The following is a 27,638-nucleotide window of genomic DNA, read 5'->3' on the forward strand; positions in this document are numbered from 1 at the left end:
TTCCTTAGGACAGGAATCAGGTGCTGCCTTGAAAACTCTAGCACTGGCCAAGTGTCTGACATATGGTCAGTACTCTGCACTACGACAGGTCATATTGGGAACGGAGCGAGATATTTAGCTGGGAGATCATTTCAAACAGAATAAACAAAATCATTTTCTCTCCATTTCTGTCACTGTATCTCTGTCTATATCTCCAACTCCTTGTCTCTTTCTCCCTCTCTTATTTAGTTTAGGGGTTATAATGGGAAATGAATGAGGTTTTAAGATGATTTTTAAATCAAGATGTACAAAACAAATTTTTTTTTTAAAGATAGTTTAAAAGAACTCATCTTCTTAAAAAAACGACTAAGACGCACCTGCTTCTTCACTCAGCGATCTCCCTTGGTCCTCGGGGCCCTGCGTGAGATGCTTCAGGGTTGGTACTCTGATGGCTCTTGGGGATCTCCTATGTAAATATGGAAACAAATAATATAATATATCACAATATCGGGCGCCTGGGTGGCTCAGTGGGTTAAGCCGCTGCCTTCGGCTCAGGTCATGATCTCAGAGTCCTGGGATCGAGTCCCGCATCGGGCTCTCTGCTCAGCGGAGAGCCTGCTTCCCTCTCTCTCTCTGCCTGCTCTCCATCTACTTGTGATTTCTCTCTGTCAAATAAATAAATAAAATCTTTAAAAAAAAAAATATATCACAATATCTTCAGAAGAGTGGTAAGAATAAAGCACTAAAGGAAAAAATTAGAAAAACTTTCCAGAGCTTCAAATGTTGTGAGGTAAAACATATAGATATTCAACCATCTTAAAGATGAAGAACTGTCTGCATCCCAGAAAGGTCAGTAACTTCCTCAGCTACATTTTGATGAGTGGTCAAACTGGAAGTACCTCCCACTAACTGGGCCTGGATTAGGTTAGGCTGGTGCCTTTTCCACATTTTCATGTTGCATTCACATGATGGCTCTCCTCTTGAATCCCGGAGAGTAAAACTTTGGAGGCTGGCTTCCATCCAGCTCCTTTTACCTGACTGGGAATGAAGTCTCCCACTGGTGATGGCTGAGTGGCCAGGATAGTTCTCACTGAGATCCCTTCCAAAAGGGTTTGCCTCAGAGACTATCATGGGCAGGAGCTCAAGAAATCCCTCAAAGCCAGCTTGGATGATGGTCACGAGTTTTCTTTCTTTCAGGTCTCTTGTTTGGTGTGATGTGTACCTCCATGGCTGTTGCTGCATCCCTCATGGGGGGGGTCGTGCAGGTAATGAAAGAGAAAAAAGATGCTTTTGATTTCAGAGCAGCTCTTACCACTTTCTTTGCTGAAACTTTGCCTGTTCCTCCAAGCACCATTTGCTGAGACTCCCTGATACCAGGTCCAAATGAAACATACCTATAAAAATTTAACCAAAATTACTTTCAGAAGGGGAAACTATTAAAAAACCACTACTGGAAGTCAGTGACATGGTACACCATAATTAAATTAGAACCCCTTTTAAAAATCCAGATCTGAGACTATATGACTGAAATAAAAGTAGAAGTGATAATTATAATAGCAAAAAAATAAGAATAATCTCTATTAATTAAACAGTTAACTATATTCTGTTAACTGTTAACAGTATAGGTACCGTTCCAGATGTATTACCTCATTTAATCACTTCTCTCAGGGTAGTATGATTCATATACTGACATTACTGATGAAGAAACTAAGAAGTAGAGAGGTGAGAGGATTGTCCCAGAGTCGCACAGTTAAGGGGCAGGGGAGATGGCATATGAGCCCATCTCTAACTGCCTCCCATCTGTCCAACTCCCACTTCCACAAAACGACCATGCTAGAAGGAGCCTCAAGGATCATGGGTTCTAGCATCTTCTTTTTGGAGATGATTATGGAAAAGAGTGAAAATATCCTGCTCAGGTTCTCCCCACCAGTCAGTGGCTGAGTTTATGGCTCTCAACTCCCGAGCCTCCTCTGCAAATCGCTCACCTCTCCAAGCAACAGTAGATAGGCCCATCTTCACATTCTACTTCCGCCCTCTCCATCCCCCTTGTATCTTTGCATCATTTCAACATCTTTTGTATTATCTTGGCATGGCACATGTTTTCAATAAATGTTGCTTCAACGAAGTGAGGAAGGATGTGTGAGGAGAAACCACTGATTTTTATAGGATGTATTTTAGTTTGCATCTTTCTTGATCCTTCCAAGGACTACCTATGTAGATTCCGTTCTTTGCCTTTTGAGCTTCAGGGCATAGTTCTGGGAGACCGGGGACACCATAATCCAGCTGTCTACATAAAAACCTGTGGGTCCAGAAACCCAGTGCCCTCTCCAGTAAGCTGAGAACTTACTGTTTCATCACAGATGCATGATAATCTTTTCCCAATTTTTTCAGTCCTTTGCTATTTGCTCATGCACACAACAGAACTGGCAATGTGAGTGACCTCAGCGGCTAGCTTTCCACCCACGCATTCACAGGGACCAAATTTCCAGGTTGACTCTGAGGCCTTGGGCCCCATGGCTTCCTCCCCTTATCCCAACATTTACTATTAAGAAAGTATCATCGTGTTGAAATTAGTGAGAATTTGAATCACTATATTGTTGTCTCACAAAAGTGTTTGCATTTTAATCTTACTTCCAATTGAGATAGGAAGGGCTTTAGCATAGGCAAGGATCCCTCCAAGAGCAGTACAAAAAAGCTTACTGTGAATTGGGAATGATTGTGAAAGTTCTCATCTGCTTGTTCCACTTGTCTCATCTGTTGGGTCCACTTTCTGGATTGTTTAAAATGTTTGCTGCCTAGGGGTGCCTGGGTGGCTCAGTGGGTTAAGCCTCTGCCTTCAGCTCAGGTCATGATCTCAGGGTCCTGGGATCGAGCCCCGCATTGGGCTCTCTGCTCAGCAGGGAGTCTGCTCCCCCCCCCCCTACTGCTCTGCCTACTTGTGATCTCTCTCTCTCTGTCAAAGAAATAAAAAAAATCTTTAAAAAATAAATAAAGTAAAGTAAAATGTTTACCTCACAGTTCACACAATTTAGGAGATGCTGGCTGGCAAGAGATGACAATTCTGAGTTCTTGTTTCCTAGAAGAGATATTGTCTATAGGATAACTGTCTCCTTTCTTTGAATATGTCTAATTTAACTAGTACAGAAAGGCACTAATAATTCCCCTATTTAATTTTGCAAACATCTTTGCTATTTTGATTATAATGGGACATTCATGTTCAGGTTTTACACATGGGAAGGCTGAAGCCTTAATCTCATGGATGTGAGCGATAGAGCTAGGTTTAATTTCATGTTCACAAAGCTATCCCATATTCATGGTAGGTGTTTTGGGTGGTTTTAGGGGCAGGCAGCTTCAATCTTCTTTACTGTTTTAGTTTAGGGCTTTATAAAGTGTGTTCTAGAGACTTTTGACCTGTGAAATACTCTAAGAAAGCAAGTTTCCAATGTCAAAGACATTTGGGAAATGCTGTACACTGCATTCTCCTCTCAGAAATCCACAGCCATATTAACACATTGAAAGCCCTTGAAAGTCTCAAAACAAAGAAACTTGTTTCACTTTATTTTTTATTTTTATTTTTTAAAGTTTTACTTATTTATGTAATCTCTATACCTAACGTGGGGCTTGAACTCATGACCCTGAGCTCAGGAGTTGCATGCTTTTCCAAATGAGCCAGGCATCCCCTTTTTCTTTTTAAAAAATATGTTACCATAGACCATATGTTGAGGACAACAGGGGGTGGTGGTGGTGGTGGCAGAAATAGGGGGAGGGGGAGATAGCAGCAAAGATCACCCCTTAACTGGTGATTTGCAGAGCTCCTTTTGGGAAAGGTCATTGTATCCATTATGCTTCTATCTTAATGATTATCATCTAGTTCTACCAAAGGCCATGATGACTTCCATGCATGCTCTTATCTTGACTTGAGAAAGTGCTTTCTGGGTCCCCACATAGTCCAGCAACCAAATGACATGTCTCAGGAAACAGAGAGCTCACTACTAATAATAATAGTGGATAACACCTGAAACAAATGCAGCACTATATGCTAATTAACTGGAACTAAAATTACAATAAAGAAAAAGAAAAAAGAATAATAGTAGATAACATGTACTCTGGAGTGTTTAGTCACTATTCTGGCCTTTCTCAGATTCCACATTGAATACTCACAAAAAACCCCACTAAGCAAGCTAAGTTATGATCCGCACTTGATCTAGGAGAAGGCTAAGGCACAACAAGGGAACCGCCCCAAAGTGTATGTTCTTAGTCATCACCCCTGCTTACAGGAGTGACTTATGTGAGATTTGCCCACTGGAAAGAAAGCTGTTGGATGAACTTTAAGCCTTCCTCCAACTGAAACTGCTTAAGAACAGTAACAAAAAGAAAGATTAAAAAAATTAAAATTAATTTAGGTGTGTAAATTACAGAAATATATATTTTCAAAAGCCAGAAACTGTTGGATTTCTTTTTTTCTTTCTATCACATGAAGACTGTTTCTTGCAGAAACATATTGGTTGATGACTTTATAAGAGATCATTAATGTTTTTTTCCTCTTCTGGGGAACATGAACGTCTTTCCTAAACTTATTGATTCTCCCATATAATAGCTAGTAAATTAGCTTCCAAATTCAGCAACAATGGCAACTGTAATTCATGTTATCAATCAACAGAGGAAATGTCAAGAATATTAAACTAAGTCCTGAGTTTGAGGAAGAGTATCGACTTCAACCTTATCTGTCTCCATCCTGTAGAAGATCCATCTATGGCACTGACTTCATAAAAAATTAACCCGGAAAACAAACCCAACAATGCATCGCAGCTCATCTTTCTAGAGAAAAGAACTTACATTACAGCTGGAGGGCACTCGACGGCCTCTCGGTCCTGGCTATTTTTCATAAAGAAGACTTGGAAATAGAACGTATCTGAATTAATAAGAGAAGACTCACCAAATCATAGTAATGAGCATCAGGGTTAGAATCCAAATTCAAGAACTTGTTAGAATCCAAATATCCTATTAGTGATGGGATCTTTCAAGAACTTTTTTCCCTTAAACAAGAGCAGGAGGCCATTATGAGGGCTTGTGTTCTTCACTTCTTCTTCTTCTTCTTCTTCTTCTTCTTCTTCTTTTTTTTTTTCTCTGTAGACTGCCCTTAGGAGAGAAAAATGTGGGTTTTACAACCAAGCAAACCTAGCTTACATCCCTTAAATCTGACTTTTCTCATTTTCTAAATGGAATTATGCCTTTAATATATTTTCCATCAGTACGGTTTTCTCATCTATAAAATTTAGTTAATGGTACCTACTAAAATTGTGAGGATGAAATGAAGTCATGTATCTGGAGTGCCTGGTAGCTCCTTTTAACCGTCTGGCACATTGGGGTGCCTGACAAACATAAGATACATATAGGATCATTAGAGCATCCTCTTCTCAGTTGTTGATCTAAGAGCCTTACAGTTCCATTGTGACAGCAAGATAGGGGCTGTACTGAAGGATAGCTAGCTGTGTGTGTTTGTGCACACATGTTTGGCACTTATACACACTTGTACACTTGCACACATTTCAGTGCATGTGCATGTCAAAGACTCTTGGGAGGCCATAGGAAAGGTGGCAGGCCAACAGCAAATTAGTTTAATGAAAGCTCCTTACCAATTCAGCTCCCACCAATTCAGTAACAGAGGCAAAGAGATATGGAAATGCGTTTGTCAAACCCCCTCAATTTCCAATGAAAATAGAGCCATGAAAAGGAGAGATGAGATAGGGAGTGTCCCAGTGGCCTCCCCATCATGTCCCAACTTCATGCTTCAACATCTTTGAGGTATTCTGGGTGGGATGGTGGGAGTGGGGTAACCTATTATGATCAAAATGACAGAATTGTTCAAACTAAACTAGAATAGGTGGTCAGTCATGTAAGATATGAAATGTAATTATTGATATATTTATTTGGTATATTACAAAATGAAGTTTTTTGGTAAGACAGAAAATGTAAGCAAATCAGTGAGTTCCACATTAAGGGAAAACTACTACCAAATCCAAATTACTGGTGTGTACATACACCCACACACACCCACACCCACACACACAAACACACAAATGTATGTTTGTATGTATTTTTATTATTACATAGTGCTTATCTCCCCAGGAGGGAAAAATGACTTCCAGAAAGCACATGATTAATGATTGCCACCATCAGGATTAGGACTAAATTTTATCCCATGTCTGAGAGAGAGTGATGTCAGGTGACTATGGATTCGGGGGAGTGGGCACATTGATCTGATCTGTCTTGTTTCGCAGGCTGCTCTCAGCATCCACGGCATGTGCGGGGGACCAATGCTGGGCTTGTTCTCTCTGGGAATCGTGTTCCCTTTTGTGAACTGGAAGGTAAGGATCCTGCATGTCTCTCCACGATTCCCAGCTCAAACTGAAGTCCGACTTGTTGGGATGACCACTGGGTGAATCACTAAATTCTATCCCTGAGACCAATACTACACTATATGTTAACTAACTAGAATTTAAATTAAAAAAATAAGTAAAACAAAAGGTCCTGGATCTACCTTTCAAATTGTTTGAAAAGTAAAAACTAAATAGATAAAACTGAAGCCCAGCCATTTTCTCTCTCTTCCCACTTCTCCTTGGAAAGGCCATCTCTCTGTACCAAGAAAAAAAAAATGGTGGCTATTTTCCAGAGTAGAACTGGAATCTCTGATTTTAGTGAAGCCTTCTTAGATTCAGGAAACAAGGAAAGTAAGCCTTCTTAGATGCAGTACCAAATGTCATGGCATCAAACTTGATTCTCTAGGGTTTAAATTGTTGTCCTTAAATTCAGAACCCACCAAATGAAATCTTAAAAATATAATGAATTCAGGAATAATTTAGGTTAAAGAAAATTTTGAAAACCTAAAAAAAATCTGAATTTCACTTTTTTCCATATTTTACCTAAAATTATAACAAATTTAATTAACTTAATTAACTTATTTAAGAAGGACAGAGTAAACAATCCTAGTATATTCTGATCTTACAAGCTAGTAATATATTGTTAAGTAAATGTTAGTTGGATGACTTTATGTAAATATAAATCAAAGTGAACATTTATTTGGAAAAATAATAACTCTTTAAAATAGCTTTAAACTCATAATTTTCTCAATCTAGCAAAACTATCTTTTATTTTTTTACTATTGCCATCCATACACCTACATGCATATATTTTTAGAAATAAATAGTCTTTAGACTACAGAAAATAAAAAAAAGAAATCTTTGGACTACAATAAACCTGAATGCATATTTTTAAATATACTTTAGGGTGCACGATGAAGCCTGAGTCACATGATCTATCTAATTAGGTTTCTGTGGCTTTCTGACCCTTGCTGACCTCTATTCTAGGTAAATCTTTCAGAGCTAGGTAAAGAGCATGAATATGTAGGGAGCATTTGGTAATTTGTAGTGTTTCCCTGAGAGTCATTTTTGTTTTAATTAATTTTTCTGATATTGAAGTTGACAAGGATAAGTATGTTTTGGGGAGATGATATGAGAGAAGGCAATGTCCTGGCCATGAAAAAACTAATAATGAACGATCTAACACCTATGTCCTTCTACACGTTAACTTCTTATCTATGTTAGTGAATTGTGGCCCTTCTATTTAGTTCAGAAAACCATCTTGTTCCAGGTGGAGGAAAGGAAACATTACAAATTTGGGTCACCTCCCCCCCTTATCAGTGGCCATGGCTGATCTGAGCTCTCTTGTGATCATGGCTGATCACAGCTCTCTTTCCACAGAATGTGGGTACAAACCCAGAATCTTTCCCAGCTTGGATTTCTAGGCAGCTACTATCACTCACTTCACTCACTAAAGGTGAACCTCCTACTGAAATCCATTCACCCTGTACTGGTAGGCCAGGGGACAGCAAACTAGACCCCTTAAGCATCCTGTTTTTGGTATGGACAGCAAGCTTAAAATGGTTTTGACATTTTTAAGTGGTTGGAAAAAATTAAAAGAAAAACATGGGTATTTCATGACCCACAAATATATGAAATTCATTCTCAGTGTCCATAAATAGCTTTACTGGTCATAATCATTCTCCTTTGTTTACATATTGTGTATGGCTGTTTTTGCACTATATGGCCGAACTGAGTAGTTGTGACAGACACTGGATGGCCCACAAACTCTAAAGTATTTCCTAGTTGGCTGTTTGTAATAGAAGTTGTGGACCCCTGGTCTAGACCAAGACACAAGTATTTGAATCACATACATTGCTTCAGTTTCCCCAAACAATAATGAACAAAACATTCTAGTCCTCTTATCAAAAAGTCTTTTCCTGGGGCACCTGGGTGGCTCTGTGGGTTAAAGCCTCTGCCTTCTGCTCAGGTCATGATCCCAGGGTCCTGGGATCAAGCCCCACATCGGGCTCTCTGCTCAGCAGGGAGCTTGCTTCCCCCTCTCTCTGCCTGCCTCTCTGCCTACTTGTGATCTCTCTCTGTGTAAAATAAATAAATAAAATATTTAAAAAAAATAAAAGAAGAGTTATGACAAGGGTGCCTGAGTGGCTCAGTCGGTTAAAGCCTCTGCCCTCTGCTCAGGTCATGATCCCAGGGAAGCCAGCTTCCCTCCCCTCCCCCGCCCCACCTGCCTCTCTGCCTACTTGTGATCTCTGTCTGTCAAATACATAAATAAAAAATCTTTAAAAAAAAAAAAAGTATTTTCCTGAATAAATAGAGGAACTAACAAGTTGTTTTCTCTCACAGAGAAGGCTCAACTGTGAGCAGAGGGTGGGAGCGTCCAGATTTTATTTTCCTGTTGTGGTCACCACTAGACCACTCTGTCTCCTCTACAGGAGAAATGACTCAATCACTCACTGACTTTCCACTGTTTATCACGGAATAGAAACCTTAAACAGCAAGACTAATAAATATGCTTGCTAGTATTTAGACCCAAAGAAAAGCTCCAAGCTTGTGAGTGAGGGTCTCTGCCAAAATTTCTGCCAGATATGGGAGAGAGAATTCCTATACAACAAGTTATCGCTGTCAATGAAAAATGACCCCTTTGTCTCCAGTTTCTGAAGTTTTCCTCCCCAGCTGCCGAACCTCTTCTACCAGGAACCAGGGTCTCAGCAGGTGTTTTTCCCTTCAGTTTTGAAAGACAATTGGCAGATGGCCCTGTATAAGTTTAAGAAGTATAGAATAATGAATTGATTTATATATAGTAAAATAATTACCACATTAAATTTACCATCATCTCACACAGATAAAAAAAGAAAAAAGAGAAAATTTTTTTCCTTTGGAAAAGAACTTTTAGGATATACTCTCTTAGCTTTCATATATATTATACAGTAGTGTTAACTATAGCCATCATGTTGTACATCTCTCAACAGATTAAATGGTAAGATGAAGCTAAAAGGTAGGGAAAGATTTCCTTCTAGAATTGTAAAAATAGTGACCATTATGACATTCTCCAATGTTTTCATTGAGGGAACAAGTGATTTCTTAATAAAACTGGAAAAAAGGCAGTTTCGTGGGCTGTTTCCAGCTCACGTGGCCAAGATTTGGGGTGGAGAGTAAGACTCTCTGAGGCATGGCTTCCTCATCTCTTTTTCTTTCAACAGCTTTATCAAACCTCTCCTTAACTTTTGCTTTCCCTCCATCAAGGGTGCATTAGGTGGCCTTCTGACTGGAATCACCTTGTCATTTTGGGTGGCCATTGGGGCCTTCGTCTACCCTGCACCAGATTCCAAGACGTGGCCCCTGCCTTTATCCACAGAGCATTGTGTCCCATCTAATGTGACAACGTCAGTGCCTACAGTGTTACCTAGCAGGTATGTGGACCTTAATGATGGTGTTCGGTCCCAGAGAGTGGGGCACTGGGATAGAGGAAGATGCATTCTCCAGAGATAAGGCCGATGAGCCAGATCTTGCTTTTCCTGTGAGAATCCCACCAGGCAGTGCCCAGCATATGCAGGGCTGTTGACCATTCCCTAGATATCCGTTACCCTACATCCTGGGATTCACAAGCGTGAGCTCAGCAAAAGCATTAATCAGAAGTCTAAGTTCAAAACAGGAGAAGTAGTGGAAGGTTTGAAACTAGGTGCGTGATTATGAGGATCAGAGATGGTGCCCTTGAAAGAGTAAAGGACCTGAGTAGAATAGGTTTGTGAACAATGAAGAGAACCGTAGTGGACCTACTTAGCTGGGGGCACTGCTGTGAACTAGCACCTTCTCGATCAAGTTCCACTGGGTTTAACAAACGATTTTCCTTCTCTTTCTGGCTGGAATAGGTCATTTAAGATGCCAAAACACAGGAGATAATATGGTGTAGGGAGAAGACCATGGTCTTTGGAACAGAAATGCCTGGGTTTGGTTGTGGGTTTTACCACTTATCCACTCTATATCTGCATAAATTAGTAACTTGTCACTTCTTGAATTCTTAAGTCTTTGAAAGAAAAATGAGGGCAATCATCTTTATTTTGCTGCTGCTTGAGAGGATTAAGTGAGAGAAGATACCTAGAGCCTGTGGCACTGTCCCTGACTTTAAGAAATGCACATTCTCACTCTCTCATTATTTGTAGAAACAAATCTAAGAAATGTGGGATAGCTCCTTAACTCTGCCTATCAGGTGGAAAAGTTGTTATGGGCTTTGCTGAAGGATGAAGTAGGTAGAGCTACATTCTAGAACTGTTTTGGCTCCATACTCTATGAGCACTCCATTATGTTGCTTCCTCATGCCTCTGAGTGTTATTCAATTTAGAACCATTCCTTTCCATAAATCTTACAAATAACACCAACCTATTATACTTCCCAAGTTCCCCATGTTTCTTCCCTCCTGCCTGTGCTTTTTCCATCCTCTTTCCTTAGAGTGCTAAACCGTGGCCCTAACTACCTTCTTTGCTTATTAGCTATTCACTAGTCTTTAAAAATAAGCTCAGGTATTATCTCACACGTAAGCTTTGGTTTGATACTCTTTTTTTTGATACTTTTTTTCCCAGAATCCTTTGCTCCTATTCTACCAAGGTACTACGGTTCCTTTATTGTTGCCCATTAGCTCCCCTTATGTAGGCGTTGTAGCTTACTCATCTTTTTATATCCAATATCTGTCACGATTTTTGGCACTAAATCTGGGCTGAATAAGTATCTGAAGAATGAATAATACAAAAGAAATGGGAGGCACAGTCCTCCTTGTACTTCTTATAATTTAGTATCTCCATGGCAATATTTGCAACGCAAGGATGGGTTAAATGGAGTGTAAGACCAAGCACAACTAGTCTACAATTAATTCTTTAAAAAAAAGAATAACCAAATGGAAAAAAATTAAAATGTTGACATTTTGAGAAATGCCAGTTCCTGACAAGGAACGGTCAGTGGTCCTCTACATCACTGTGGATTGTGACGTGAGAACTCGTGGAACTACTGACACGTGCTGTTGTCATCTACAGACCTGCCATCGCCGACACCTGGTATTCGCTCTCCTACCTTTACTATAGTGCAGTGGGCTGCCTCGGATGCATTGCTGCTGGAATAATCATTAGCTTCATAACAGGTGGGGTCTTTAGAGTCCTCTCTTTGGGGCCAAGGAAAACATGGACTAGCCTCACGCATTGGCGGACTAGGTGGATGACTTACTGGTGTGATTTTGGATGCCTGCAAGAAGCCCTTTTTCCCAGAGACAGATGTCTACTCTCTCCAAGCTGATAGGCAAAAACATCCTCCTGATTATCATATAATATTATTGCTAACCCATATGACATATGTTTTAATTTTTTATTTAAAAATATTTAAAGATTTTATTTATTTGTTAGATAGAAAGAGTGAGAAAGAGAGAGAGCATGAGTAGAGAGAGAGAGAGGGTCAGAGAGAGAGGGAGAAGTAAACTCCCTGCTGAACAGGGAGCCTGATGTGGGGCTTGATTCTAGGACTCTGGGATCATGACCTGAGCCAAAATCAAAATTCAGATGTAAAAAAAAAAAAAAAAAAAAGTCAGATGTATAACTGACTGAACCAATTGTGGCCCCACAATATTTATTTCATAAAGATTAGATAGGTTTTATAATCTACATAAAAATGTGCCTAGTACACAAAAGGCACTCACCAATAAATATTATTAAGGGATTAAGGGTAGTAAAATTCTATTCGGTAGAATGTCTTTTGACAGAGTGACATAATGCCAGGGAATATATCATTTAAATTTCAAATTGGAGCTTTATAGATCTACTTTTTTTTTTTAATCTCTAGAAAGAAATTTGAATTTGGAAAAAGCTTGTGGACAGGCACAATGTTTGGTACATAGGAGGAATGTGATCAAGGTTGTAATCTCTACTCGGCTACCCCAGCTAGGGACATTGAGACGAAATTGGTTATTGAATTAAAGACAGCCATTGAATGAGATGGGGCATATTTGTGGAAAAACATCCCCCTAAACAAACAAAGAAACCACTGTATTTGCAAATGGTTATCATTATACCAAAATTTAGAAAGGTTCTAGTCAGGGAATACTGTCAGTTTTTAAATTTTGGTTTGACTATCAAACTTGACTATTAAGACTGACTCTTAAACTATAGCAGGGTTTGAAGGAAAGGGTCAATAGACAGTTATATTTTAATGATTGGAAAGGAGATGTGAGGAAGGCCTAGGCTAGCTGGAGGGAATGTAAGGGTATTGCTGATTCAGGATCCTGGGGTAGAAGGAAGAAGAAACACTAAAAATAACATTTTTAATTTTACAAGTAATGACTCTGAGGACCTCTAATATACCTGATACGGCTGAAAAACAGTTTTCCTAGAGGAAGAAATACAATTCCTGCTATTCCTCCTGGTGACCTACCAAAGGGGAAGAGTAGAGTTTTCAATAATCCATATTTAAAAATAAATATGGTGTCCCTGTTTAACTCTGTACCTGTGAGTTTGCCTGACCTGACAGTTCGAGGATATTTAAAAACTATCCCCCCACTCACTTTGAGCAGTTACCAATTTCTGTCTATTAACTAGGCAGGCTTATTTTCACCCTTACACTAAGAAATGACCTACTTAGTAAGTAGACAATACTTAAACTCTTAATGAAGCCTTGGAAGCATGTGATCACCTCATCCATCTGTCCTTCTGTTAATAGGTCACCAGAGTGGAAAGGATATTCAACCGCTGCTAATTAGACCAGTTTGCAATTTAGTTTGCTTTTGGTCTGAGAAATACAAACAACTGTGCTGGTGTGGTGTCCAGCACGACGGTGGAACGGAGCAGGTGAGCCGATGTTTGATTCTGAAAAACACACACGAGCACAAAGGGATTCCCTCTTTGCCCATTTGAACCACCTGCACAGGTGACTGTGAGAAGGGAAGGCAGTGAATGTTACAACCCAAATCTAGTTTCAACATCAGTTACCCCAGCTAATTAGCTTCTGAGCCTGTAAATATGTGGCTCTGTACATGTATCTTTGGGGTGAGTTGCTGGCTCTGCAAGTGATCAATTTCCAAAATTCCTTTTATCCCTTCTGAGGGGGAATTCTAGGAAAAATATAAAAATGAACTGTAGAAAAGGAATAAAACAGGGGACAGCTGTCTAGTATCATGGTGAAAAACATAGCCTTGAGAGTCAGTCCTGGAAGGAATCCCGGTTCTGTGTCTTACTTGCCTTGGGTAGATTGCCTTGAACTTCAGCTTTTACCTGGGAACCAGGAGGAGCTCATCCCGTGCCATCTGGACACAGACATTTCTAGCTCCATGAGGTGTAAATAGAGAGTCAGATTGACAGGGGGAATTTCTTAAATAGAGAAATAGCAGGATGAATACATTTCCTACCCCACTGAGAGCTGCAGGCAGGGCTAGAGACACTATCCAAGTATAATTAGGATCATGGCTACCAAAGACCATCAGGAACAGCCTAGGGTCAAACCAAATTGACTTTGTTGACTTGATGCAGCTCCCGGGGGTGGGGACACTCCAGGGAAGCAGACAATGCTGCCCTTAACAAGAGGGATGCTGGACATGACTTTTGCAAGGTTTGAGTTCCCACTGAAGGATTCTGAGAGGAGTCTGAGGGAAGCTGCAGGAAAACAAAGTTCTCTGGGGCCCATTGAGTAAGAGGTGATAATCCCTTGGCCCCATTATGGCGTTTGACCACAGCAGGACCCTGGGAGATACAATGTTTCCTGTCAAGTTTGCAGATGGTCTTCCCTATGTCTGTTCTCTCAGCCTCATTAAGTGCAGGAGTGTCTGTTTTGTTTTCTTTTGTTTTGTTAGTTATGGTTTATTCACATTCTTTCAGTTGCAGACATTTTATTCTTCTAGTATTTTAGAAGACAGACTCTTCACCATGTCACATCACCTAGGTTGTTAATTGTTCTCCTTCCCCAAAATGCCACAGTAACTTGTATATGAAGTAAAGCTGAGTGTAACAGTTACTTTACTGAAGTAAGGAGCGTACGGTTTTGACAGGCATTCAGAATGTGAAAGCAATCTATTTTGCTGAAAAGCAGCTGATCGAGCTTTGTGTTGTTTGGATAAATGGATTTTTGAGAATGTTCTAGAAGGAAATAATCAAGTTATTTACTGATTTACAGACTTATGTTTCTGGTCAAGAATTTCCTGAATGATCAACCCTGTTGATAACGGCATCTTCTGTTCTCAAGGCTGAGCTGAGAGGGGGAGGGAACACTTAGTATGTCATTCTTGGGCTCCTTCCCTGAAGAATGACATTGGGCAGCCTCTGCGGGAGTCTGCCTGCCTGTCCTTGTCTTATGATCATGAGGTTCTTCTCTTCCCCCAGGAAGGAAGGGAACCACCACCATCTGAGACATGGGTTGGTCTCTCCTCAGGAGATGAAACTACTACCTTACAAGACTCCAATACTGAGAGATATACAATATACATTTTTCACACAACACGATGAATTGCAAATGCTCACTAAATTGTTCCGTTTTTATTATCATTAGAAATCTTAGCTAGATGGATTGAGTCATCTTAGTTGTCAAGAAATGCATTGCTTTCATATTTACATGATTACATGATTCGATATTATATCATTTGATCATGCCATATAATTTGAGGAGGAGATGCTCAGTAAGATTCCATGTGATTTGGAATACAAGACCTGTCTAATATGTGTCTTTTCATTTTCCTCAGGAAAACCTTGAGAATGGGAGTTCCTGGAAACAAGGGGCTGAATCTGTCTTACAGAATGGACTCAAGCAAGAAAACCTGGTCCATATTTCAGGCCATGATCTGAAGGACAACAGCTACAACAATTTGGCGTTTGAGAAGACTACCCATTTCTAACACATGCATGCGAGTACAACACACATACACACACACACACACACACAAGCAAAAGCACACACACAAATACACACAGTATGTATCCTGCTGGCCTATTGGCTAGTAGATTGTGTAGTTGTCACTGCTCAAAGACAGGGATGTCTAATGTCTATTTATACTTATTTATAACTACAAATAACATGACTGTTTCCCTGGATATTCCCAGGATACTCTTTGGAAGACCCCAACTTTCAGGTGAGAAGAAACAGCCTAGTCTTAAGTGCCTTGGCAACTTCTTCCTGAATTAAATTAGGACTGGATATGTCATATTAAGCTTCAGGGTGTTTTGTTTTGATTTGATTTGGTAGTTCTTGAGCCATCATGTATCTTGGAATTCACAGGCAGAATGTAGAAGGGGTTATGCATATTAAATGCTTCTCCATCACTGCTGGTAAAATGAAGGCATGCCGTCCACCCCGACCCCCATACCTCACATAGGTGGAGACACATTTTACAACACCTCACACTGCAGTTGCAGTTGGACACTTACTTGCCTTTAAACCCCTCATCTCATGCCAGGCCCCCATACCTGAAGTCCTCCTCTTCCGTCATCCTCACTCCTACAGCTGTCCTGACCAAGCCTTAGAAATAATTTTGCTTAGCACAGGAGAGGGTCTGGTATATCTAGTTAGTGCAACAGTCATCACTAAATACGCTCACCCTTTGGGCTCTTGGCATAGTAGGTCTTTCTATCACCTTACAAAGAAAAATTGATTCTGCTCAACAGAAGTCTAGAGTCTCTCTCCGGGGCCAGGTGAACAGGAACAAGGAATGTCCTAGAGGAGGCTATTAAGCTAGGATCGAGGAAAAGAACTTTGCAAATAGCTTACCAACCCACAGATTTCACTCGTCATGGGGTCTTCTTTGGTACAAAATACCTTGTCCACAGGATTTATACTTTCCACTTTTTGAGGACTTCATTTCTTTGCTTCTTCTAAAAACCTTTCACTGCCTCTCCATTTTTTTAAAATAACAACTTCTGTTCTGTATTTTCTTTTACTCCAGAACTTAAAAAATGATCTTTGAGAACTCAGCTCTGTTGTGCAAGCTCAAAGTGTTCCATCAGGCTAAGGTGACATCAGGAAAGATTTATATGGTTGTTTATAATTATAAATCTATAATTTATAGAAAGTAAAAAAGAACCAGTTCCACAGAGGCTAGATCAGAGGGAAGATTATAAGAAATACAGCAGTGTCTCAGTGTCAGGTACGTTAGAGCAGTGCCAGGAATTTCTTTTGGTGACCAGGTAAGATTAAAAGGCCTAGAAATAATATGTTAGCAAAATAAAATGAAATGGTCCAAATGGGGAAGAATGAGAAGCCCCAAAGGTTCTGTTGTTTAGATGTAATCCAGGAGGAGAAAACCTTAAAAGAAGCAATGAGATAGAGAAAAAAATTATGTAACCAGTGTTTGTTATTAGGGAGGGAAGATAGAAAGATGGGGGAAAACCAATGAAGAAATTAAAAAAAAAAAAAAAACTGGGATTCACAAGCCACAACCAAATGCTTGCCTTCTCTCTCTCCATTCTCATGGGAGAGGTGAATAGAGTTAGAAAAAGAGAGAACTGGGTTGTGGTTTACAAGGGAGATGAGAAAAACACATTTTGAAAAAGGAGGAAAGAAGTAAAGTAAGAATACACTTGGAAAAATATCTGAAAATGAGAAGGAAAAAAAATCATGAAAATGAGAAATGTCTGAAAACATTTCTTGAGGTCCACCAAGATAACAAAGATGTTGATCTAAGGATCTGCAAATTGGAAGGCGTGATTATTTTCCAAATGATTTAGTAGTTAGGACATTTCTATGACTTAGAGCTCGAGAAAATATTAGGTGAATGTCGACATCCGGGCCAAACCTCATTGGTCTAGTTCATATCTTATGACTGGGAAGGGAAGCAACAATTCTGAGGATGAAACCTGATAAACAGTAGCAATTATATATGTGGTTTCCTGCCTGCCCCCTGCCTCCCAGAGGATGCTTTATTGACAAATTACCCATTATTCATTCACTTTAAGGAGAAGATAAATCAGTTACTACCCCTGCATCTTGCCTTCTCAGCACACCCTGTAGAGATTTTAACGCTGGAGAAAGAACTTGGAGTGGTGTTCTTTCCACGGCAAGAGCATGGATGGCAGTCCCTAAAGGGTGTCTGAACTGAGCAGTGGCCACTCAGGCATCTGAGAACACCTCACAGTCTGATTTTGAGCTGAGACTCTGCCCCCAGCAGGTCCACAGCGGCCTGCACGCAGACTTGGTCTCCGATGCTGAGAACCAGCACAGAGCTACCCCTCCAGACACACCAGACACAAGGGGTGCAGGGTGAGAGGCACACTGCTGGGGTATAGATGGATGGGATACATTTCAAGGTTTTGAACTTACTCTTGGAATTGCATGAAATCAAAATGTACCATGATGTTCTTCATTTTATTCACAAATAATCCCATCAACATTTCACTAGGACAGCACTTTGCCCAGAGAGTTTTTTAGGACCCCCTTTTCTCTTTTTTAGTTGCTAATTCTCTTACCTGAACTATTATCAAAGCATCAGTGAACTTACAAATGGAAAATACCATTATTATTGTCATTATTATTATTATAAAAATAATAATAATTTTATATTATTATTCACGTAGTGGAACCTGTGGCCTTATGAGTTAATATTTTGAGGTGCGTATAGAGGTCAATATAGGGATCCCTCCTCATTCTTCCTAACTGAACAAATGTATAAAAATCTAAGGCTTCAGGTAGAGTGTCGAGTCCCAGAGGAAAACTATCTTCCACAGTGTCTAAGAACCACGTTTGTTGTGTGGCTGAACAGAAAGGAAATGTGGAGTGCAGTCCTAGGCTCGTCTTCTTGGTCATGACACCTCTCTCCTGCCCTCACTATTCCCTAGGAGCCTTAGTTCAGACTTGAGTCAAGGTTGACCATGCAATATAAGATCTCTCCAGTGTCACGTCCAATCCAAGCCAAGGAGATGACTTAAACCTGTGGTTTAATCTGTCTGGAGACAGATTGGAGGAAGACAACCTAGATTCAGATGGAAGTTCTGATACAAATTATCTCAGGAATTCTTGGGCAAGTCTTTCTAAAATTTTATTACACATTAAAAGGAGCAGAAGTTGTCCCTACTTAGTAGGGTTGTTGCGAGGAATTATAGAGGGAAATCATATCAGCTAGTTAGCGTGGTGACTGGCCCCATGAAACGTTCAATACTTGTTAGTCTTCAATATATGAAGAAAGTGATACTCATTACAGTATTCATTTTCAGTTAAATTGGTTCACTGTTTCTCTTTAAATTTCCAAGATACTGGCTTAGCATATGAATTACTGAAGCACTTTAAGAACTAACAAGTACAAGAGAACCATAAACTATAAACTAAAAGTCATACCATTAATTTCCAAACAGTAGCCTTTTAATGGTGAATTCAAATGAAATATGACTTTTCAGGGAGCAAATTTTCTAGTCTGAAATTCTTGAAAAAAAGAAAAAAACCCCATTGAGATTTATTACTGGAAAAAATGCAATTTTCATTTTTATGATTGTTAAGTATTGTGTTTGTATATGTAAACGGGATCTTAAGCCTTGTGTACGACTCAGTGCACACTTACCAGAGATTGTGATTCTCCAGACAACAGAAGGGGTGAGGCCTTTTCCCTTGTCTAATTCAAATAATATTTCTTGAATATAAATCTCATTCTTTTGTGATTTTACAGGGTTCTAGCATTTCACTTTAAAGAGGAAAAAAAAAGAAAAAAAGGAAAGAAACCACACACCAGGGGGCTTGCAAACAATGTTTCAAAGAGAATATTATTGAAATATCTTTATGATATTATAATCTTACTTAAACATTATTACAAAGATCAGATCAGTAAATAGAAATAAAAAACAGAACAGTTTCCTTTTACTTGTTCTCTTAGAAACAAATTGTTTTAAAACAGTACCAAAATTTAAGCTTTCTATGTATACATTTGTATATTTAGAAATCTCATGAGCATAATCTCAGTATTCCAAGGTAACTGGGTTTACTGCAAAGTTAACTATTTTATCTAACTTTAATAACCTTGAAGTATAATCTGTTTCCAAACAACTGAAATTTAATTGATGTTACCAATGATATTAAAATGATACAAAATTTTAATCAAGTGTAACTCATAATTAATAATCATCTAATGGATTATTTTTATTTGTAATTTTTGGAGAAAGTTAATGTTATTATTCTTCCTGCATTCCAGTCTCCTGACCATATCAATCTAGATTTGCAAACACCTATCTGAGTAACAAACATTCATAAACTCACTTTTCTAACACTGCACTTGTGGTATTTGAAATATCAGCTGTTTAGAAGACTGAGTTAAACATATAAATATTTGGCTTCTTAATCAACATGTGTAGTCCTACCTACACTTGGGGTGTAGGTGTATCAGTGGCTCTCTTGTTATACTATCATGATGAATTAGAAAAATAATTCTATTCTATCATGGAAATGTTAATTGGTAATATTTCTGTATATTAGTGTGAAATTTAAGATGATTTTTTTCTATTTCCAAATTTTCTGTCTTTTTCATAGAGCCATGAAATACTATATTTAATGCTGTAGTTATACAACTACTCAATTTTAAGAAATATCTGTAGAATGAACATAGATATATAATTAAGATGTGTAACAATTTTAATTATTTCTTTTAAAAGTAATTTCAGACCAAAGCATATTTAAATGATCAATGTGACTATTTTCTGGGTTAGGAGCAGTATGCAAAATAATTACCCAAATTAAAAGCTTTTATATACGCCTAATAGATTAAAGCAGGTCTACCAAATCACCAAGAAAGCATATGTCAAAATAAGGTTTGACATATGATATAATATGATTTATATGTATTCTGGATTATGCCTATTTTGGGGCTGCTCAGGGGCTTAGGGCACACATACACACACACACAGACCCATATATACTCAGAAGTAACCAGGATGAGGATTTTATGACTTAATACAATAGATTACTCTAAATCAAGAAAGACCATATATAATGGTGATGTCTTTTATGGGCCTTGGCCTATTTGCCCTCAGGAATTTCCAGAAACAACCATTCCTCTGGTTTTAAAAAATGTTAAAGCAATTATGTACACAGGTGTTTTGAACATCCTGTTCCCCATTACAGAATCTGCTTTGACATATTTAAAAAGCTAAAAATAATTTTATGTAGTATGTTGATTCAATGTCCCAATGTAATTACCACGTATGAAAATAAATGAGCAATCCACAAATTGCTTATTTTACCAGCATAAGATGGTCAGCAGAATTTGTAGAGGCAATCTAATTGATTGATTTGGAATCTACATCATAAAGGTTTATGTACCGTTATTGTTTACTGTTTTCAAGAATGCCGACCTTAAAATTTTATTCAATCTATTTCGACAGAGCAAATCTTCCTTAGATTGGCTTTAAAACTTCTTATGAAAGTTTAATGATTAAAATGATTAATGATCAACAATCTACTGTATATAATTTGATTTGCAGAAGAATTGCAGACAGTAGAAAGAAAAAAAATCAACATTTAAGTTCATCTTGTTAAATATACGGTTGCAACATAATTTCTCCTATGGAGAATAAAAATGGTTGTAGAAATATACTCCATCTTTTCCCCAAACTTCCTCTTGAATTACAGGACTCCCTAGATCTTTCTTAGTTGAAAAATACAGTATAGAAGCCAATAGTCACACATCCTAGGAAAGTAAAATTATACATATTTTTAAGGGCATTTTCATCTTCAGCATTGTTGTTTATTCTTTGGATGGAGTTGTCACTGAAATCTAAGCTTACCACAGTTAGCTTTGTAATCTTAAAATAAATAAGAAAAAAAAACCAAGGGGAAAACACTTCATTTCTCTGAACGTTAGAGGATGAACAAAATTGCAATTGTTTTTCAGTCAGAAAGAAGGCTGGGTGTGTGCACAGCAGAGTCTAAAATGGGCTTTGCAAAGCAGACATTTTTGCTCAGGTAGGAGAGTCCTAAGTCCCTTCATCATCTCCCAAACATTGGTTCCACAATTATCTATGCCACCAGATTTTTTTGGCCACTCAGTTCTTTTCTTCTCACGAAATGAAAAGTGGGAAAACCCTGCTCATACTAGTTGTTAGAAAGATATTAAATTTAGCCAATGTGGGGGCCCTTGGATGCCTTAGTCAGTAGGTTGTGTAGCTCTTGACCTCAGGGTTTTGAGTTTGAGCCTCATGGTGGGTATAGACATTAAAAAAATAATCATTAAAAACAAAACAAAACCCAAACAGCCTATTGTGTTCACCTGGTAGTGTTGAGTGGCATGGGCACTGATGAAATAATTATAAAGGATTTGAGTCAGTTTGAAAATCAGATGGGGCTAGTCATCTTATGACAATTTTATTTTGTGGGGGATATCTAAAGAAATCTCAATACATTGTGCCTTTCAACTAATAATTTAGGAAATTTTGTTTTCTGAGAAACACCAGAGAAACCATTTTCCCCCCAACACAGAGAGAATTAAAATGGAAATAAATATTCTGAGGAAGTCAATTTTGGGCATATGTCTGGAAATTTTACTCCCTTCCATCTTAGAGAAAGATGCAACACAACCATACAGCTTACTCTCTGGTGTGCTCCGGAGAGTACCCCAAGTGCTTGGGGCCAGTTGGGTGTGGAACGAGGGAGAATGGGGCTGGGGCACATGCTGACACCCTCATATACAAGTAAAGCTTGGGTGCCTGGGTGGCTCAGTCTGTGAAATGTCTGTCTTCTTCTCAGGCCGTGATCTCCAGATCCTGGTATGGAGCCCTGCATCAGGCTATCTGCTCAGCGGGAAGTCTGCTTCTCTGTCTCCCTCTGCTCCTCCCTACTGCTTGTTCTCTCTTTTTCAAATATATAAAATTAAAAAAAAAAAAAAAAAGAACAGTGAGTTTTGATGGATAGACGACTTCTTCTGGAGAGTAGACTTTGATTACACAGGAAATTGGAGGAGATCATAAATATGAGTATTTTTTCTATTAACCGGTTTTCATCTTATTTCCCTGGAAAAGATACCTCAATGTGAATGTGGCTAGAACACAGTGGCTATAATACTTGTTTTCTAGAAAGAAAACCATCAAATGTGGTGGTGGGTGTGGTTCTTCATATGAAACCAGATGGCGTGTTCAACTGAAGGTAACATCACCATTACAAATATACAATCCTGGTAACAGGAACCTAGTCTGATCAATGATTCTGGCTGAAACTAAGCAGCATTTATTCTTGGACTACATGTGTTTGGCACATTTCATTTTGGATAGAAATGCCTATAGGAAAAGTCAGACTTTTCTATCAGAAGCTAGGTATTTTAAGCCACGCCTAAAAGGCTCTCTCTCCTAAGTTACTGAGAATACCAGAAAGAATAAGATGTTAACTGATTCATTGGATAAAATCCACAACTATTCCTAAAGTCTTTTATAATATTGTGATTTTGGGGAAAATGGAATGGAAATACCTATGACCATAGTAGGACTGAGTTGGGCATATCTCACAGTCAGTAAGTGCATGTGTGCACACACACATGCACACACACCCAGGGCCTCTGTCTACCTGCCTCCAATTGACAGACGGATCAATTCAGCCATATCAGTAACAACTCTTCAGGCCACCTGGATTTTCAGTTTTGATCAAGTTGAGAAAAATCAGGCCATTTGGTGGCCTCTTGTTGGCAGTTGGTTACAGTGCCCCTAAATGTCTTCCTTCCTTGGCAGGAACTTAATCAGTGCTAAAATTCTTATCTTAAGGAGATTTTGACAGCAATTGGTAGAGCCAGCCTAAGTGTGAAAAAAAGAAAATGCTTCTGTATGACAGGAGCTTCATTACCTTCTTAAGCACTAACCAAGCTTCCTCTTCCATCTTTTTCTAGAAGAAAGCATTATTAGAATCAGTAAGAGCCTCCATTTGTAGGTTTCATGTTTCATGTGCAAATGCCCTGATGATGACAATGAGTTTATCAGAAGACAAACAGCCAAAACTTTTGAAGAGTGGAACAAGGTTTTGCAAGACTTGGAAACCATAGCCTTTGGAGCTAAAGAGTGAACAATCCCCTGTCCCCACACTCCAACTTCTATTTGTAAAACAAGCAGGATCAACTTGAACATGAAAATTGTAGGAAGAAACATATCACATGATTTATTGAGTGAAAAAGTTCCTTTTCATTCCATTCTACAACAGATTGGGCTAAAAGTCATTTTGAAAGAAAGTGCATCATTCAGGAGTTGTATCTCATCATGCAGTCACTCAGCAGCATTTTATTGAAAAGGGCGTGCATAGACTCAGACAACTGCAAACCATTTCGGCTACTACCTAGAGCAATTTTCGACACACTGTATTGGGAAAGTGCTTCAGCTCTGAACGACTTATCAAGGCAGACTGCATGCACCTATATGTTAGTTATTTGCTTGAAAAGACAACAATTTAGAATATGAAAATATATAAGCAGCATTCATGTAATACAGAATTCCTGAGAATAGTGTGTGCTATATAAATCTTTGAGAAATAATTTGTATTCGTATGAAAACCATGATATAAAACATTTCTCTCAATGAAAGCAGAGTGATTTAAAACTCACATACTGTGAGGGGGCTGACAATATTTTGCTGTCAACAATGATGAAGGCAGAGCTAGGTTCTACTGCTTTGTTTCACAAAAAGACATTTACAGATAACTTTTTCATTGTTTCTCTATTTTTTGATTGGTCTGAGAAATTACCAAAGAAGGTAACGTTTACATCAATTTATTATAATTTTTTTAAAATTCAAAGTGCCATTCTCTTTTCATGTTTTTCTCTCTGGGCAATCAATACAATTTTAAACCCTAATGGTGGTAATATAAAAATAACTCAGAAAGAACAGAATTCTCAAGAACATGGCTATCATTATTCTTTGCTCTTCTGTAAAACAATTGTCTTTGTCTTATATCCCTAATTTGGGAAAGACCTAAATGTTAGGTTAATTGGTGTCTTCAATAGGCATACAGAGTTTTTAAGCTCAGGCATAGTATATACATTTAACTAACAAAGAAAAGGAAATGCTGCAGATGCTACAAAAATGGAGGAGCTTAAACTCCTTTGTGTAGTTAGTGGAATTAGTTGCTATGCGTATGCAGGTGGCAGAAACAGAATCTCTGGGGAATGTGAATGGAAGGGTCCCACGTGACAAGGGCATGGGAGGAAGTTTCGAGGTCCTACCCCTGGTTCAGATTCAGAATCAGAGGGCAAGCAGGAAGGGTAAGTATTTTTGACAAAACCAAACCAAGGAACAACGAGGATCTAGCACAGCTTTTCCCTGGAGCAAAAGAAGAAAAAGCCGAAAGGCCATTTTCAGTGCTAGGATGACAAAAAGTAGTTTTCTAGTAAGAGAAACTTTATAATTTTCTTACTAGAGACACGCTAGCATATATACAAAGTAGCTTTATTTCCATTGTCTTTAGTCTAATCTTTATGCATCGTGGAAATAACTGTGCTTTGTTTGAGCAAAAACCAAACTGGACAAAGATTATGAATCATACATATATAGTATATATCTGAATGCGTGAGTATATGTAATTTGCCAACCCCCATTCCCGGGGGAGGAAAAGTGAGATTCATTTTGATTGCTTTGCCAAGGAAAGGTGTCTTCATTTCTCCCATTCATTCCGGTGTTTCAACTCTACTCTTTCCTCCCCTCCCGCTCCCACTGCTTATGCCTCCACCAGACTTTCTTTCCTTGAATCCCTCATTCCTACTTCCTCCATCTGTGAACAATACCACAGACAGAGTTGACACAGAAGTAGCAACTCTACTACAAAGCAAAATGAGGTCTTTCAGAATTGACTTGATCTTGGTTTTAAAGAGTTTTCAAAAATCAACCAAGTTGGTCTATCAAAGAAACAGTAACAGAAAACTCCCCTCATCGATGAAAAGAAAAGAAAATAAAAAAATGGGTGTGTTTTTTTAAACAAATAATGCAAATTTATATCCATGCATTAATTTTCATCAGCTCATGAACAAAAATGTACATTGTTAGAAAAGCTTAAAGTGTTGCAAAGCATTTGGCTTCTGATTTCCTGAATAAACAAGTCACAAGGGCATACTATGTATCTGGTCTCAGAGCTGCACGAAATGTAACTTGCATTACACATTGCCAAGGTGCAAAGGTACAAGGAAAACCAACATATGTACAGCATTTCAAGTTATTCTGTTATTCTGCAAGAGTTATTATAATAAACCAAGGAGGAAAAAATTAAAAATACTATAAAACAGCCCTCCATGGTAAAATATGGATGAGTGGTATTCTATATAATATGAGAATAAACGCCCATATTTTTAAAGTATGTGGCTCTATTGGAATTCATGGGTTTTTGGCTTGTTTGTTTTTTTAAAAAAGGCAGTGCGACTTATTCTGCCGGTGAAACAACACGTTTGAATGTAGCCAATGCAATAGGATATATTTCAATGAATAGTATTCTTTTTAGAATCTTAGTTTTTGGTTTGACTACTAAAGGTGGTGTGCAACAATTCCACTGCATAGTCAATGTAAAGCAGCATAAATTCCTTGTGGCACAGATCCATAATCTCATCAAGGAACAAGAAAAATTCCCCAAACCTAGAAGCTGAAGGGACATGGAATTCTGGCAGCAAAGGCAATAACTGATTTAAAGTCATTTCTTGTAAGTCATTTCTTGTAAGTATCTCTACTCAACCTAAGTAATGTTCCAAAGTACGTGATTGAAGACCACATGAGACTTTCAGCATGCCTGGCTTATGAACGTTTACATGGAAATCTGTTGCTAGCATCCTCACCATCACCCTTCCCGTTACACTGCAGCTGATGGAGGGTGGAGGTCTCCCAACACACAACTCCCTGAGGCTGGTTCTGAGAATTAGATCCTGGCTTCCTGCACTGTCAATCTAACCATTCTTTAAGGTCATGAGTCATCTTTCTCTTCCCTAGAAGCCTGGACATTCCAAATCCTAGAGATGGTTGTGCTGCATTTCCAAGTAACATATCATACATGTGGTTTGCCAGGCGTTCCTTCCTCCTGGATCCTACCTAGAATTTAAAGTTGCTGTCATTCCCACTAATGCTTTTGCCCCCACTGGGCAACAGGAATCAACTAAGGCCATTCATGGTGAACGGGATGACCACTTTTTCTCCGTTGTTGTTGCAAATGTTCCAGTTCAGCCTCGTACATCATCTCTTGGACTAAGTACTTCTCCCGTCGTATTCGGTCATACAGGTTCTTTGGTACATCTGGAATCAGGTATGCGATGAATGACTTGATCCCAAAAACAAGGTGCTGCAAATTTAAGAGGGGAAAGTACAATTTTCAAAGATTCTGAAAGGCCAATTATAAAACAGATCATAAACAACATTGCATTTACCTTATAGTCCAGCATCAAAACACAGGATATCTAGAATATTAATATTTTTGTTTCTATTACATAATTATTTTATGATGAAAATGTATTATTTTTTTTTAAAGAGACCAATGAAAGTATTGTGTATAAAAAAGACAGGATCAAAAACCAAAAGGTAAAACCTGTGGTCTCAAGTTCAGAGGCTGAATGAGACCACCTGTGTTGAACCATCCCCTAACATGTTAGCTCTGTAACCTTACGCAAATCACCTATGTTCTCTGTGTCTCATCTCTAACATGGTAATAGTAATAGTATCTCTTAAAGGTTGTTACAAGGATTAAATGAGCAGATATATGTGAAGGGTGTGGAGAAAGGCTTGGAGCAGTATAAGCACCACTTAAATATCATGTCCTATTATAATAAATGCATCCTTTCTCTTTTCTGTAGAGGACAGAAAAGAGAAGAAAATCTGATACTGATAGAGTTAGCATGATATGTGGAAAAAACCCCATTTACCTACAGGACTTTGTGACAATCATCTCTCCATGTGGAAAGGAAGAACTCGAGGTACTTTTAACTGGGTTTAGTATGAGTATCTCAGTAAACTGCACTGCGGTAAAGCAGGTCCTACTTCCCATAGAAAAGTAGATCAGAAATTTCTTTCCTGATCAAATATTTGGTATTCACAGAACTATCCGGCAGTGTGTCTCAAAAGTATAGGAATAAAAATTAAAAAAAATTTGTTATAATTTAAATTAGTGAAGAATCTGCACCAAGTCCTTTATGGTAATGGTAATAAATGACCCTATAAACTGATTCACTTAGAGAGACTGATATGTAAAAATGATTCAGTATTTTTAAGACTGTTTGTTTAAAAAGCTGGTTTATCATCTATGAAGGCAAGCTTATAACTAGTTATAGATGACAAATTTCTTAAACTGACATAATTTTTCTTAAATAAAAAACTACAGCAAGTATCATACTTAAAAAAATTCATATTAAAT

At 38.5% G+C, this 27,638-nt stretch overlaps 2 protein-coding genes across 4 annotated transcripts in view; one reads left to right on the forward strand and one right to left on the reverse strand.

The window, feature by feature from the left end:
• The window catches only part of SLC5A12 (solute carrier family 5 member 12), a 55,082-nt gene extending 30,968 nt beyond the window's left edge, over nt 1–24,114 (forward strand). The window contains exons 10-16 of one of the 2 annotated variants that reach the window (XR_009405455.1): nt 1,177–1,244; nt 6,261–6,347; nt 9,606–9,772; nt 11,387–11,490; nt 13,056–13,183; nt 15,064–15,450; nt 22,035–24,114. Coding sequence is in view for 1 of the 2 variants with exons in the window: in XM_059406893.1 (XP_059262876.1) it covers nt 1,177–1,244; nt 6,261–6,347; nt 9,606–9,772; nt 11,387–11,490; nt 13,056–13,183; nt 15,064–15,216 (707 nt within the window). In the remaining variant the exon portion in view is untranslated. Of the gene's footprint in view, nt 1–1,176; nt 1,245–6,260; nt 6,348–9,605; nt 9,773–11,386; nt 11,491–13,055; nt 13,184–15,063; nt 19,062–22,034 lie in introns of those variants that run through there. The other variant, XM_059406893.1, reaches the window with a different exon arrangement.
• ANO3 (anoctamin 3) overlaps nt 23,401–27,638 on the reverse strand; it is a 412,105-nt gene continuing 407,867 nt past the window's right edge. For both annotated transcript variants that reach the window (XM_059406869.1, XM_059406879.1), the window contains one exon: nt 23,401–26,573. In XM_059406869.1, the coding sequence (XP_059262852.1) occupies nt 26,391–26,573 (183 nt within the window). In that variant the 3' untranslated portion in view covers nt 23,401–26,390. The remainder of the gene's footprint in view (nt 26,574–27,638) is intronic.

This window comes from Mustela nigripes, chromosome 1 (genome assembly GCF_022355385.1).
Source record: "Mustela nigripes isolate SB6536 chromosome 1, MUSNIG.SB6536, whole genome shotgun sequence".
In the NCBI taxonomy this organism is placed as follows: domain Eukaryota; kingdom Metazoa; phylum Chordata; class Mammalia; order Carnivora; family Mustelidae; genus Mustela; species Mustela nigripes.